Consider the following 15373-nt stretch of genomic DNA (forward strand, 5'->3'; position numbering starts at 1 on the left):
AGCCAACTCAGCAGAGGGCGCAGCTGGGGGGGGGGTGCTTTCAGCTGCTGCATTTCCATTTGTAGAAAAGTTGGAAGGCGATTCTGGGCTTGGGTCAGGCCTCCTGAGAGCCTCATAATCTTAGCATGCCCATTGGTTGTGAAGGAGCAGTAGCTAGCAGCTCAGTGAGGAGCAGGCAGACACCCTGCCCTGGACTCCTGACTGTGCTACCTATGCAGTGACAGTGGGAGCCTGGCTTGCCCTGGCCTGTGGCCACTCAGGAGGATGTCATCATCATCACCTCTGCCCCCTACCTCTGTCTGAGGAGCAGCCCAGCCACAGCCCTGGGAGGGTGACCAGCCCTGCCCTCTGACCTGCAACTTGCGCCTTCACCCAGTGTCCTGGGTGCTATGAGTGACTCGGACTCAGGGCTGCTCTCAAAGCTAGTGGCAAGCATATGGGGGTTTTTGGTGTCTGCTGGGCCCCAGCACCTGTGGCTCTGGCATGGGCCTCCCATGCTACTTGGCCCCATCTCGACCTTGTTATGGGTACTCGGCTCCTGCTGAGCATCCATCTCCATGCCAGGCTAGGTGCCAGGGGAGTGCAGCAGCCAGGAGCACAAGCCAGGGCCCTTCCTGCCCTGGACCTGGCTCTTATGGGGACGATGATGTAGAGAGTGGCTAGACTGCCTCATTCACAGGTCCTGGTTCTCTTGGCTCAGAGAGCACCTCAGGGACCTGGCACTATTCTTCACCCTGGCCACCCGGGCTTCCTGTGACCATATGAGAAAAGGCTATTCCATGGGGCAGGGTCGCATGTGCTGCTGTCCATGGTGCTGACCCGCACCTGTTCCTGTGGGCTGAGTGGCCTTGCAGGGCTTGTGGTAGGGCTCTAGGCTCTCATCTGTGGACATGGAGCAGCCTGGAGGTGGCCCCCATGGCCCGTTCCCTGCCTGCCCTCTCTGGGCTCTTACTGGCCTCTCTTTGGAGATGCAGGGGCAGGCTTCTGAGAGACTGAGAGCCTCATTTTGCTGATGGCTCTGAACAGAGGACCCAGTGAGGTTTGTCTGAGCACCCATTCACAGAGCCTCCATGACTGCTGGGTGGCAGATAGACTGGCACCTCTACTTTTGAGTGAATCCGGACTTTCTGTGAGACCTGAAGACTTAGCCTAAGTACCCTGCCTTCAAGGTGCATTAGCTCTGTCTGGCCACTGCATCAGTCTATTTGTGTGTGACAGAATGCCACAGACGGGGTGATTTATAAGGAAGGGAAGTTTATTCCTTGCAATTCTGGAGGCTGAAAATCTGAGATCAAGATGCCAACCCCTGGCTTTCTTGCTGCATCGTCCTGTGGCAGAGGTGGAAAGGCAAGAGAGGGTCAGAATGAGACACAGAGGGGGCCAAGCTCACTGTTATAACGACCCACTCACACTAACAAACCCACCCCAATGATTACAGTATTAACCCATTTGTGAAGGCAGAACCCTCATGGCCCAATCCTCTCTTAATGATCCCAACTCTGGATACTTTTGCAGTGACGACTGAATTTCAATGCGAGTTTTAGAGGGAAGGTTCATACCATAGCACCTGCCTCCAGCCACATCATCAGTGTAGGGTCAAGGCTGAGCCCTGGCCGAGCTACAGCTCAGCCCGCAGCTGGGTCCCTTCAACAAGTGGGGCTGAGCTGGAGGGCTGAGCTGTAGCTGTGGCTTCCACACAGGTCATGTGCTCACCTTGTCTCACCTCTTCCTGTCTCAGGCTCCCTTGTTCTCAAAGAATGAAAGCTCCCATCTTTAGAACTCAAGGGTCTCAGGCAGCCCCTTCTACATTGGCCTTTCTTGTCCCCACCTCTCCTGTAGCATCTCAGGCTTCCTCTGCACTGCCCAGCCTCTAGCTGCTAAGAGTCCTTGTCCTCCAGGTCTGTCCCCAGGTCTGGGGCAGGGCAGAACCAGGTCACACAGGGCCTTGGGCCTTGGCATTTCCAGGATATGACACCACAGTAGATGCTCCTTGGGCCAATGGATGCACAGAGAAGGCTGTAACAGGTTCACTGGGGTCCTGGCGGGTTTTCTCCTTGTAGCCTTGACCCCTGCGCAGCCTTGCCCTTGAGGTAGCCTTGAGGATTCCTGGAGGTGTTTTATAAGCCCCTTCTGCCTGTGAAAGGAGGACAGCAGCCAAGACTTACTTCTAATGCAGAGACCTGAACCAGGACACTCCTGGGCCCCCGGGGCTGCATGCATTTCTAATCAGTGGGTAGCCAATTAGGTGTCATTGACGCCAGAGTGGGGTGACTTGCAGGGCTTGGTGGCCAGTCAACCTTGAAAGGCATGGAGGAGGGCAGAGTGGGTCAGAGCTATTTTCAAAAGGTCACTCCATGTCTTCTTGGTGGAAGAAAGCAAGCTGGAGTCCAGTGCGCTGCAGCCATGTGTGTCTGGAGGAACCATCTGAGGCTGTGACAGGGGCAGTGGCGGAGGAAGAGAGGATGGGTTTGCAATTCAGGCTTGACTGAGGAGCAGGGTGTGACTCCAAGACCCTCATGGATGCAACTTGGAGGATTCAGACACAGATGGTGACCCGACACCTTGCATTGCAGGAAGCAGACACGGATGACCACCAGGGAACTCTGGGCTTTGAGGAGTTTTGCGCCTTCTACAAGATGATGTCTACCCGCCGGGACCTCTACCTGCTCATGCTGACCTACAGCAACCACAAGGACCACTTGGATGCTGCCGACCTGCAGCGCTTTCTGGAGGTGGAGCAGAAAGTGAGCTTGGGCAGGAGCAATGGGCCTGCCAAAATGGTCTCATCTTCGCTCTGGTTCACTTTGTGCAAATTGGCTTCGGTTCCCCCATTCCCTGGGGACTGACAGGTGGGGAATGCTTGTGGTTTCTCTTCTGAGGACCTCTGAATGGCTCAGTCCTGACCAAGAACACCTTGAGCCTGCAGAGGGGTGCCCCCAGCTTGACTGTGGCAATAGCTCTGGTGTTGAACATCTGATGGACTAGGGCTCTGTGGCTCAGCCTTTAAGAACTGCCCCCTGGGACCAGCAGATGGTGTAATGGTTGCATTGCTGGACTCCCATGTAGTAGACGGTGGTTTGAGTCCCAGGCCCAGCAACTTAAAACTCATGCTGAGGGTGTGTGTGTGTGTGCATGTGCTCAAGATCCTGAGAAGAGAGTGGAGGACAAGGGATTGCAGAGTGGCCATCCCCATGGGGAGTAATTTCTCACTTTCTGTCTCTCTCGGTCTCTCTGGTGAGTGCATGTGCCCTACAGCAAAAATCTCTCTCTTAAAAACAAAACAAAACAAAAACAAAACCCTGCCCCTTACTTGTTGCATTGCAGCCACATGAGTCTGGCTGGCTTGCTTCCCCAGGGCCTGCAGACACCTCCCACCTCTACCCACCCACTTGTCTAGCAAACACCCAGCTGTCTCCTGGTGCCTAGCAGTGTGTGTCCACCCCTTTTCTTTGGCACTAAGAAGCCTCGTCCACCCTCACAGGCTGATGCCAAGACCAAGTGCTCCATGGATACTGCCCTGCTGAGAATCTTGTGTCCAGAGGTTCAGGGGCTCTGGGGCTCTTATCTCAGGCTTGGTCAGTGACTGGGTACCACCTGCTCTGGATATGGAGGTCCAGCCAGGCAGGGGACAGAAGGGATAGAGCCCTCCTGAAGAGAATGCTCCATGGGAAAGACTGGCTGGGTGGGGAGCTGGTGAGGACCTCCACTTTCCTGGAGCCCTTTAGAATCCCTTTAGGGAGGAAGAAGAGACAGGGACAAGCTTTGGGGCCCAGATACCCTGGCCTGGAAACAGCTGTGGTCAACCAGCCTGAGCTGGGTGGTGGGAATAGCAGGAAGCGGATACAGCTTTAGGGATCCCAGGCTGGGCTTACGTGGGTTTTAGCCAGGATCTGTCTTTGCACCCCACCCAGCACCTTGAGTACCAGACCGAGGGCTGGCCTTAGGAGCTGCCTCTGGACCTGCACTCCTAGGGTTCTCTCCCTGTCCTTCTGCCACAGTTTGTCCTGTGGTCACACCTTTGCCTCCTCTCTGCCTGCTGCATGAAGCCCTGGAGGTCTTGACCAGGCAGGAGAGGAGGCACAGCCCGCTGGATATGCAGCCCTGTGTGACTCTGTCCCCAGCCCAGTCACTGTAGGCAGCATTGGTATGAAGCTGTGGGGGATGTGGCTCAGGACAGTGGGTCCTCTGTGCTGGCCAGTGCTGGCATACATGGACTCGGAGGGCAGGAATGTGATTGGGAGGGAGATGAGCAGAACTGACCCTTCCCTCCTTGACCTTTGTCCCAGCTTTCCAGATCCTCTCCTTGTGGTCTGGGACCAAAACAGTGTCCCTTGAGCAGGTGATTTGCACCCTTGGCCTGGACTCCAACCTCATTTTCCTACCTCTGCCCACCTCATTCCCTTGATCCTGGGGATTCTCATTGCCTAGGGCCACCCTGGGCTGGGTGAGGCTCAGTGGTCAGTTCTCCTGTGAGGGTCACTGAACAGGGGCTTAGGCAGACAAAGAGAGGGCCAGGGAAGGGGGCGCTCTGTGCCCACAGGGCTCCTCCAAAGTAGGATATGGTCCTTACTCCCTGGCTCCTCCTCACATGAGGGCCTCCACTGTATGCCCAGCCCACCCTGGCCCCAGCTCTCAGGACCTTTAACACGGCAGTCAGGAACCATTCAGTCGATGAGGCAGGATCCCTCCCTGCTGTTAGAATCCTTAGAGCAAGCTACTCGTTGACTCACTTGTGATTTGGCCAATCCCTGAGTCCAGTCATGTGATATGGCAAGTGGCCAGTGCCTGGCCTCAAACATTGCCCCTCTGGTCAGCCCTGAGTGGCCACTGGAGATGGGGAAGGAGAAAGGGGGAGCTGCCTGAGGCTTGCCTGGACCTGGATGAGTTAGCCTGAGCTCCTGCCCTGCTCTGGTCTAGATGTTGGGCGTGACCCTCGAGAGCTGCCAGGACATCATCGAGCAGTTCGAGCCCTGCCCAGAGAACAGGAGTAAGGGGGTGCTGGGCATCGACGGTGAGTGGGGTCGCCCTTCGCCCAGTTGTCCTGGGAGCTGATGGGACACTATGGAGCACTACAGGCCTGGACAGGTGGCCTGAGCAGGTGGCTACATGTTCCATTGGGGGGTGAGTAGTTGTGAGATGAGGCCAGTGGTAGGCCTGGGCCCTGGGGCCTACAATTAGAGGCTGACGCTCTCCACACTCCTTGCTACCTCTGCAGGCTTCACCAACTACACACGGAGCCCGGCTGGTGACATCTTCAACCCCGAACACCATGGTGTGCACCAGGACATGACACGGCCCCTGAGCCATTACTTCATCACCTCGTCCCACAACACCTACCTCGTGGGTGACCAGCTCATGTCCCAGTCGCGGGTGGACATGTATGCCTGGGTCCTACAGGCTGGCTGCCGCTGTGTGGAAGGTAAGGGCTCATAGATTAGGGAGCTGGACCTTGGCCATGAATTGGGGTCTCCTAGGGGAAACGGGGTGGGTCCCAGGAGCCCACAGAGGGACTGAGAATACCTCTTCTGTGTCTATCACTGAGCAAGAAGCTGGATCACCTTCTGTTGGTGTCCATGGGCTCAGCCTGCCTGTGCTCTTGGTGGCTGAGCCCTGGGGCTGACAAGGGTCTGCCTGTCCACAGTGGACTGCTGGGATGGGCCTGACGGGGAGCCCATTGTACACCATGGTTACACCCTAACCTCCAAGATCCTCTTCAAAGATGTCATCGAAACCATCAACAAATACGCCTTTGTCAAGAACGAGTGAGTGGCCGGGCCTAGAGGCTCTTCCTGCTTATCCTCTGCATCCTTTATAGGGGGCAATCTTTGTGTCCTTTATAAGGGGCAATAGCTGTAGTGGCCAAGGGTTGGTTTTGTTTCAGGATCTCTCACTGAGGAGAGAGGGACAGGGGAGGGAGTGAGGCTGCAGGTTCGGGTGAAAAGAAGGTGGTGTGGGTGGGAGGGACAGCACGACTGGCTCAGGCTGCTCAGGGCACGTGTGCCAGCAACCCATCCACACACACTTGGTGGCAACCCCTGATGTCGGCCGCCCACAACAGCAACAGCTCCAGTGCTAATTACCTGAGAAGCCATTCTGTGTCCAGACTCAATTCACTGTCACTCAGCTGTGGCTATAGACACCGTTGAAGAAAATCCAATTTAGTTTCTGGAAATAGAAGACCGCCTCCCCACACTGTTAGAGTTACCTTCATATCTTGGCTAAACAAGACTCACAGGCAAGGAAGGAGCTAATTGAATGAAGGAGGGGAAGAGGAGCAAGAGCGACTTAGGAAATAGAAACAGAGGGCCCCTCCTGAAAAAGCTGGCCCACGCTTTGTCTTGAACTGTGGGAAGGACAGTGGCAGTGGGGCCTCTTCAGGGTAGATGGGCTTCTGGGATTAGCAGGTGGCAAGGGCATCGTAGGGCATGGGAGACTGGGACACACAGATCTCCTGTAGCTGCTGAGGAGATAGGAATCTGAAGGGATCTCAGAACAGGGTATGCAGGGTAATCTTTGCAGGCACAGCATTCTCCCTCAGGTTCTGGACTTTAGGCTTCAGTTTTGTGCCTCAGAAATGGAGAGATGAGTGTCTCTGCCACATGCTTGCCTGTCCAACATCACAAGACATGCTCCTTTCTTGCTCTAGTTTCATGCCTTCTTGATCTGGGTCATTTACATTTTCTGAAAGAACCATGGTTGCTTTTTGGTTAAAAAAACAAGCAAACAAACAAAAAAACAAAGTAAAATGTTCATATGGTTAAAAATAAATAAATAAATAAAGCTGAGGATTTCATAATGAAAAGTCCCATGCTGCACTGTGCAGGCAATAACCATGTTGTGCCAGATGGTGTGTGCCAGGCTTATGTCTCCTTCTTTAAGGGGCCAATATCAGGACCCTAGAGCCATCAACAGGACAGTGTTCCCAGTATCTAGGTCAAAGGGATTATATTTCTCACAGTCTGTCCATTGCTCCATATTGCACCTCAGTTTAATCCATGCCATATTTAAACTATGTGTTTTTAAAATGCTTTCTTTTGTTTTCCTGGAGTTTCTAATTGCCTTTGTTTTTTTCTTACTGGGGAAAACTCACATCTTCTTCACCTTTCACCTGTCCCTAAGATCTCCCAGTTCCTTTCTCATCCATTTAGTTACTTTTAAAAGTCATTGGTGAGCTACCTCTTGAAGCTGTTGGCAGCCCCATCTATCCTGGGCTCCTGGTGAAGACCCCTTATCAATGGTGCAAGTGACTTGGACTCCTACAGAGATGGTGCCTAGCCCTCCGCTGGATTTTTGGTTTCATCATACTCCTCCCATCTTGGACCTCAGGTACCCAGTGATTCTGTCCATTGAGAACCACTGCAGTGTAGCGCAGCAGAAGAAGATGGCCCAGTATCTCACTGACATCCTTGGAGACAAGCTGGACCTATCATCAGTGAGCAGTGAGGATGCTACCATGCTTCCTTCTCCACAGATGCTCAAGGGCAAGATCCTGGTGAAGGTTAGCCCCTGCCCCTTCTGGAACCAGTGTCACTCCAAGCTTTTGCTCCACACAGGTTGGGATATAATGTAATCTGAGGGCAGATTTGGGGTGATCAGGGAAGGCTTTGTCTCTGACCTGGCTTCAGGGTGGCCATTCAATCTTGGAAGCTCCACATTCACATTGAGGCATTTCTCTTCCATGCTGCTGCTGTGCAAAGAACTGACTCGTCTGGTCCCTGCCCTATTGCCTGAGATTCCAAAAGCAAGATTGAGAAAAGGCTCCTGCCCATTGCTTGCTGCTCCTGTAGATTCTGGGTACTGCTTCCCAGTATTCCCTCAGGGCCCTCCATTTGCTCATTTGTCCACCTTCTACAGGGGAAGAAGCTCCCAGCTAACATCAGTGAGGATGCAGAGGAGGGTGAGGTGTCTGATGAGGACAGTGCCGATGAGATTGATGATGACTGCAAGCTCCTCAATGGGGATGTGAGTTGGGGCTGTTGGCTTGCTCTGGGGACCTGGGGTTGGGGGAGCCTAAGCTTCTTGTTTTGCTGTCAGGGAGAGTTAGGCAGAGAGCCAGGAGGAAGAGGCACTGGGGCAGATGCTGAGGGTGCAAAGTTGCCTAGCCTTGGGGCCCCTCCCTGGCTTTCCCACTCTCCATGTGAGAGAAACACCCTGTGTTCTCAGCCAGCAGGCTGACCTCACACCTGTGGGTAGATTGTTCCAGTTCCCATTTCTGAGCCTACTTTGAGCACTGTCCATTCCCGCTGCCCAGTTCTCTTGTGCCTTCAGTAAGGGGGCAGCACTGGAGGATGGTTGCTCACCCCAGGTTCCACACCTTTCCCACCCACACCTGTGCTTGCAGGGCTCTGACCCGGAATATCCCAGCTTCCTGACCTCTTTCCTCCGAACTGCAGTTGGACCCTAGGTGGCCAGTGGTCCAGTCCAGCTACCCTCACGCCCAACACCAGCCCTATACTCCAAACAGCACCAACTCTAGGGTCGAGCCTCCAGTCCTGCAATGGCCACCTCCACAGAGCCCTGTCACCTCCTCCTCACTGCGTCTAGTTGAGCAGCCTGGGCTGGGGGCTGTGGGGAGAGACTGAGAAGTCATGGAGGGCTTCCCACAGCTGCGGGCTTGGGGATTCTGTAATTAGCATCTGTTCTCCTCTGGGTGCTGCTCTAAGCTGCTGCACAAGGCAGTGAAGGCTTTATTTCTCCCTGAGGGGCCATTGGACGGGAAAATAATTGTGCAGGAGCATTCCTGGCCATGTCAGGCTAATTGTTTTAGAAAAGCCTGAGACAGCGGAATTTTTCCCTGCTTCGGGCGTGCCTGCGCACTTCTCTGTCTGGCCCCAGGTGGTGGTAAACCTGCTTTCTGCGATGTCTACTTTGTGCCCACTTCAACCCAGGCATCAGCGGTATCAGATGCCCTAGGCCCCCCTTTGAAGGGTCCATGTTTATCAGGGCCATACTGGGTGCTGCTGGTGCAGGAAGGGTGCTGGACTCAGCCAGAGGCTACCCTGAAGCCTGACCCCTGCCCATTTCCTCAAGACATATGGCTGCCAGGAATGAGCCCCTGATCCTGTGCTGCCTGCAGGCACACTGACCTCCTTCCCTTAGGCCCACTGAGTCACCTGTGGGCCTCGTGGGCAGCATCATGCCTTGTGAAAGGGATGGGGTTGGGGGTGGGGGGCTGGCATCAAATCCTGTTTCTCGTTGTCTTAAGGCCCAGGCAGACCACACGCCTTCTGGGTGCCCAGGGATGGGCAGTGTGGGGCAATGCCCACTGGTCAGCCTCTGGCTCTTGCAGGCCTCTACCAATAGGAAGCGAGTAGAAAACATCGCTAAGCGGAAGCTGGATTCCTTAATCAAGGAGTCGAAGATCCGGGACTGTGAAGACCCCAATGACTTTACTGTCTCCACGCTGCCCTCATCTGGAAAACTCGGGCGCAAAACAGAGGCCAAAAAGGTGAGGGCCTTGATGCTGCTAGGTCTCCCTCCCAACAGCTGGCCCGCTCACACACGTCCCTCTGCCTACACATGCACCTGCGCACAAGCACACTCCTGCACGACATTCTGCACATGTGTACCTGCGAACATACCTGCACACCTACACAGCGTGCACACATGGACAACTCTGTACACACCCACATATGCACCTGCACACATGCACACCACTGCCTGAGGTCTCGAGGTCCCCCATCCACTTGTGTATGCTCCATCCTTGGGCCCTCACGGATGCTCAGCCTTTGTCTAGCCTTGATTTCCGTTGAGAAAAATCCAAAGCATTGATCCTGTCAGAGAACAGATAACCAGGGCTGGGCCATTTTGTGTGGCTGGATCTTGTCCCAACTGCTGTGCTCAGCTCTGACCTCTAGTAGCCTGTGGGCCAGAGTGGGTGGGCAGCCCCCAGGACATGCAGTTCCCCATGGAAGGGGATTTGCTCACTGTCCACTCTAATGAGGGTCTTGTGAGTGACAGGGTCTCAAAGCAGAGCCAGTCCTCAGGGGCTGTCCAGCTCGTAGAGTGTGGCTGCCCTCCCTGCGTAGAGCCACTCACAGATCTTAGGGAAGAACCCATGTGGAGGGAATGGCATTAAGGGGTGTCAGATAGCCTCATAGGGACTGTGGGCAGCAGCTCCAACACACAGAGAAGTGTGTTTTTGGGGGTATGTCAGTGGTCAGACCCAGCAATCAGGGCGCCTCCTTGGAGGAGGGGACTGCAAAACTGGAAGGACAGGCATATTGGCTGAGTGACCCAAGCAAAGGAAAGAACTATGGCAGGACCTAGCAAATCCTGCCGAGGCTTGGTGTGTGAGGCAGCTGCCCTGGGTGCAGAGTGGGGGTGTGGGCTGGCCCTGCAGACTCCATCCTCCCGCAGTGTGAGCAAGGCTGGAGGGCCCCAGGGTGGGGACAGCCATGTCCTGAGGCACCAGCTGAATCCATACCCTATTCTTTACATAGACCTTACCATTTTCCAGCCCTTGTTGGGGGCTGGAGGAAGCAGGAAGGTGTCTCTTCCTGACTGGGGTGAGGGTTGGGCTGTGCTCCCCACCAAGACCCGTATTTTTAGAAGCCAGTGTTTGTGTTTCTGCCCACGGGCTCAGAGCACTTGGCACAGCTGACACCGCGGGAGAGCTCGAGGAACGCTCTCCGTGCAGGTGGCTCTCGCAAGTCCCGTGCTGACAGCATGCCTTTATTTTTAGTCCTGAGCTGTCTAGGTGGGGAGAACTTGGTCTATCTGAGGCTCCCATGGGCAGCCAGGTGGGTCCTGGACTGAGTGTGGAGCTGCCCTGCCAGGTGGGAGTTGATGTTCAGTCTCTGCTTTCCTCGACTGCGCAACACCTGGGGTATACCTGGGGGAGCACAGGAGCACAGTGCGGCCCCTGGGACCATCTGTCTGAGCTGTTGCTAGGGGCTGGTGCTCATGGAAAGCTTCCTGGAGGAGGAGGAGCTCGGACTGAGCACCAAGGTGGAAGGAAGAGCAGGAACTCCCACCTTGATCTGTAGCACCAGGGCTTTCCCCTGCTGGGTGGTGACACAGCCCAGACGGGTCTGACAGACCTTTGGGGTGGGTGAGAGGGGCGTGCATAGTGAAGATGGCTGAGCCACTCCACAGGCAGGGTTGGAGGAGCACACTGAACCGCGGGGCTCACTGGTGGGGTGAACCAGGCAGAGGGGAGTGTATGTACAAGGGATCCTGGAGATGGCCAATCCCACCATGAGTCACTCCTCTGTCCCCCCGGGGAAGTGTCATGAACATTGTTCCCTCTGTATGTGAGCTCTGCAACACGAGGCCCTCTTCCTGTGGGACCAAACCGGAGGCTCTGGGGGGCAGAAGCTGGGTGGGCATGGAAGGGGACCCCCACCTGCTGTGCTGGGACAACTCCAGTGGTGCTGCTGCAGGTCAGTGGGTGCCTGTGCTCCCTCAGCTGGGGACCCTGCCCCTGCCCCCTTCCCCCTCCCAGATAGGCCCAAACTGGGACCTTCTCCACTGAGGACAGGGTCTAATGGGTCTAATGGCAGCTCTGTCCATGGGGAGGATCCTCAGAGGCTGTCCAGGCCACTTTGCTTCCTGTGCTTGCCCTGGGGTGGGCTATGTCCTGGGGCAGGAGGGGCGCAGGCCAGGGCCTTCTGCTGCCTCTGCCTGGCATGTGCTGGGTGTCAGTTGCTGCTTCTCATTGGCCAGCACGTGCTTCTCCTCAGTTAAGCCCAGATTTACAGTGGCTCGTCATTCGCTGAAACCACAGCGTTTCAGGAGATGTTTAAAGAGCTGTGAAGCGTGTCAGCCTCGAATGGGTCTGCACACACCACGAATAAGCTCCGGGGCCTCCCCTGGCGCGCTGCAGAATCATCAATATATCTGGAAGAAAACAGGCTGAAGCCTGGGGAGAATGAGACAAGTGTCTCTAAAGGCAGTCTGGCTGTGACGTCCCGAGCACCTCTTGTCATCATGAATCTGCGTCAGCTCTGGGTCAGCGCAGCCAGGTGGGAAAGTCCCCTAACCTGACTTCCCATGAGGACGAGGAGGGGACAGGGCACACATCTGGGCTGTAGTGCTGAGAGAGGGCCCCTGAACGGACCAGAACACAGGACAGCCGGCAGAAGCTCCCAGCCCTGTCTCCAGGACGGAAAGGGCCCTATCTGGCATAGAGCCTGCAGCCAGCACCACGGTCCCTCTCCCATCACGTCTGACGAGGTGCGCCCAGGTGACGGTGGTCCAGGCAGATGGGCCCAAGGATGCAGCCATGAGTTGTTCGCTGTGAGCTTGGTCAAGAGCATACGTTTCTGTGATTGTCAGATGCCCCCAGTGGGCTCTGTGGCCACTTAGAGCACCCGTGGATGTGTGCAGGGGTGGGCGGGGTGTTCGCAGTGGGGCGTGTACAGGAGTCCTTGATGAATGTGGGTGCAGCTGCCTGTGCTATGCCCGCCTCTGGTGGAAGACCTAAGTGGGACTGTGGTTGTTGGGACAGGGCACACCATATCTGGTAGAAGCCAGCCCCTACTTCGAGCAGGGAATGAGATTTGGCAGGGGGGCACCTCCTGCACCGAGCTGGGTTGAGTTTGGGGTCATCTGTAGAAAGAAGGGCTGGGGGGAAGTGGGCGGCAGCTGCAGCATCCCGAGATGCAAGCACACCCGCACAGCCTCCCGGCGGCTCTGTGTGAATGGGCTTTGGGATGAATGGCAGTGTGTGACTCACCCCTGGGTGGTGGTGGAGGGTGCTGCCAGACCAGGCCTGGGGCAAGGGCCAGGAGGGGCGCCCTGGATGTACTCATTTTATTCACAGCAGGTAGGAAGGCTTGTCTTGCTGCTTCCTGGGGTTTGCTGGCATGAAGGCCTTTGGGGAGTGTGGACCTGGTATTGTTTGTCTAATTAGACAATACCTTTGCACTGCAAGAAGAGTGCAGGACATCAGAGCTGCAGGCATCCTCATAGAAGGGTTACATAAGCAGGCGCAGCTGAGGAATATTCCAGACACACAAACTGCGTTTATTGTGTAGTCACCATCTGTGGGAAAAAAAATTCAGAACTGGGAACTTAATGAGTTTAAAACAACACATCATGAGAAGCTGATACGGGTGTGTGAGCGAACCTCCTGCTTTTCAGGCCTCTCCTGCCATGTGCCTCCAAGGCAGAACTGGGGCAGCAGCCAGTCGGTGGGGCTCAGCACCGGCCCCGACTCCCTGGCCTGGCCCTCCCCATCTTCTCTGCCTTCCTCTTGGAACTGGCTTAATTTCGCCTCTTCTAGGAAGGCCTCCTGGGGCCACTAGGGGGTGGGGGTGGGGGTGGGGTGTCCCGCCCTCACTGCCTGATTTGAGGCTGGGCTCATCCTGTCACTCTCTGTCTCTCCCTTGGCATCAGAGCAAGACGGAGGAGGACGTGGAGTCTGGGGAGGACGCGGGAGCCAGCAGACGGAACAGCCGCCTCCTAATGAGCAGCTTCTCCAAGCGCAAGGTCCAGCAGGGCTCCTGGCCTAGGGGGCCCTATCTGGGAGGGCCCAGTCTGAGCCCACCGTCCTCCTAGCCCTCTGTGCACCAGCCAGGGGAGGGTTTCTGTAGGCCCTCGGAGCCCCTGCCTGGCTCCCAGACTCTTCCCTTGAGTCTTAGGCTATGTCGTCTGGCTACAGGTGGAGCTGTGTCTGGGGTCAGGGTCTCAGGGTCGAGGCTTGTCTGGAACAGGTGCCTGATGGTGCTCTGGCCCCTGCCCTGTGCTGGCCCAAGCTGGCCAGGATCCTGGAGCTGTCCCAACAGTCCGTGGAGGCCCAGGCCAGGCAGGGCACTGCAGAGGCTTCAGCAGGCCCAGCAGGGCAAGGTGGCCCTGAGAGGACGAATGGGCTGAAGACCCAGGAGGGCAGGGCCCTCCCCACATCCTCTGACCTCTGCCAATGGCCTGGCTTGAGTGGGGGTCGGGGGCTCCGCAGGTCACAACTCTGCTCTCCTGCACAGAAAAAGGGCAGCAAGCTAAAGAAGGTGGCCAGCGTGGAGGAGGGGGACGAGGACCTGGATTCCCCAGGAAGCCAGAGCCGAGGGTCAGTGCCTTGCCCCCACTGGGAGGAAAGGCCCTGCACAGGCCTGAGGGGCTCGCTGACTGTGGCCCCCACACTATTCTCTAAGGGTGATTCTGTGTGGGAGGGGTAAGGGTTCCACCCCTAGGCCCACCCTGGGCCCCCTCTCTGCACCCTGTGGGAGACAATGGGGAGTAAAGCAATTGTCTACACAACAACAGAAGTGGAGTGCACGGACCAGTGCGGTGGCTCTGGATGGCTGGTGCTCAGGCCCTGGGCAGGGGGCTGGGCAGAGCAGTGTCATCCCTCAGGGATCCCCAGGGTTGGAGTCTGGGGGTCTTGCCTTCTCCTCTTACCAAACCCCGCCCCCTACCCTCACATCCTTCTGCTGGGCCTCAGTGTCCCCCAACCCTCGTTCCCTGCCAAGAGCACTTGGCACATCGTAGTCCAGGCCACATTGGGTTTGGGCCCAGGCCCTGAACATCTAGCTGCTTGTCCCGGGTCTCACTGGGGTCTCCAGCATGGAGCTCCTACCCCACCCTGACTCAGGACCCCCTATGCCCCCGCCTCCCTTCTTTCCCACCCTAACCATACCCTAACCCATCTCTCCCCTCCCTCAACAGCTCCTGAGTGTCCCTCCCATCGTCACAATGACCTCTTCTCCCCTCTCCTCCCATGTCCTCTGCCCTCAGTCTACATATAGGACTCCCACTTGTCACTGCTGCCTGGATGACCCAGTGCCCCTCTTGCTGGTCCCACTTCTCCATGACAGAAATCCTCAATTCAATCCAGACGCTGGCCCTAGTCTCTCCCCTGTCAGAACCTTCTGGAAGCTTTCATCTTCCAGAGCACCTCCCCACCCCATGACGCCTAAGCTGTGTGGGCCCCCTGGCCTTCCTCCCACACAGCGTGCAAGTGTCGGGGACTTCATGTCTGTGGGGAGCTCTGAGCTGGCCTGCATGCACCTGGCACTGCAGTCTGCAGCTGCTTGCACAGGCTAGGGGGTCTCAAGTGGGTCTAGCACTTCCCAGACCCCGAGCCTCTCATTGTGTGCATCCCACATCCGGACATCTGGAATACTCGGTACCATGGACACCTGATGGACCAGCCATGTGAATGAGCAGGACCACCCGGGTCTGCTAGCCTGTCTCGTAAATGGGCAGGGCTTGGTCTCAGAGTCCTGACCACCCTCTGCTGCCTACCCTGCAGGACCACTCGGCAGAAGAAGACCATGAAGCTGTCGCGGGCCCTCTCAGACCTCGTGAAGTACACCAAATCTGTTGGCATCCATGACGTGGAGACGGAGGGTGAGGGGCCGGGGCTCGGGGGCCACGGGCGGGGAGCCCCTCTGAAGCCTGACCCCGGGCGGTCTGGGAGCGCTGCCCTGCC

The 15373-nt window shown here is 56.5% G+C and overlaps 1 protein-coding gene across 2 annotated transcripts in view; it reads left to right on the forward strand.

Annotated features, from left to right (window-relative positions):
• PLCH2 (phospholipase C eta 2) overlaps positions 1-15373 on the forward strand; it is a 45052-nt gene that overhangs the window by 19313 nt on the left and 10366 nt on the right. For both annotated transcript variants that reach the window (XM_006161172.1, XM_027765435.1), the window contains exons 5-14: positions 2574-2744; positions 4918-5011; positions 5216-5419; positions 5642-5762; positions 7327-7498; positions 7855-7962; positions 9290-9448; positions 13342-13434; positions 13926-14008; positions 15194-15291. In XM_006161172.1, the coding sequence (XP_006161234.1) occupies positions 2574-2744; positions 4918-5011; positions 5216-5419; positions 5642-5762; positions 7327-7498; positions 7855-7962; positions 9290-9448; positions 13342-13434; positions 13926-14008; positions 15194-15291 (1303 nt within the window). The remainder of the gene's footprint in view (positions 1-2573; positions 2745-4917; positions 5012-5215; positions 5420-5641; positions 5763-7326; positions 7499-7854; positions 7963-9289; positions 9449-13341; positions 13435-13925; positions 14009-15193; positions 15292-15373) is intronic.

The sequence above is a fragment of the Tupaia chinensis genome, unplaced genomic scaffold (assembly GCF_000334495.1).
Source record: "Tupaia chinensis unplaced genomic scaffold, TupChi_1.0 Scaffold138365_1, whole genome shotgun sequence".
In the NCBI taxonomy this organism is placed as follows: domain Eukaryota; kingdom Metazoa; phylum Chordata; class Mammalia; order Scandentia; family Tupaiidae; genus Tupaia; species Tupaia belangeri.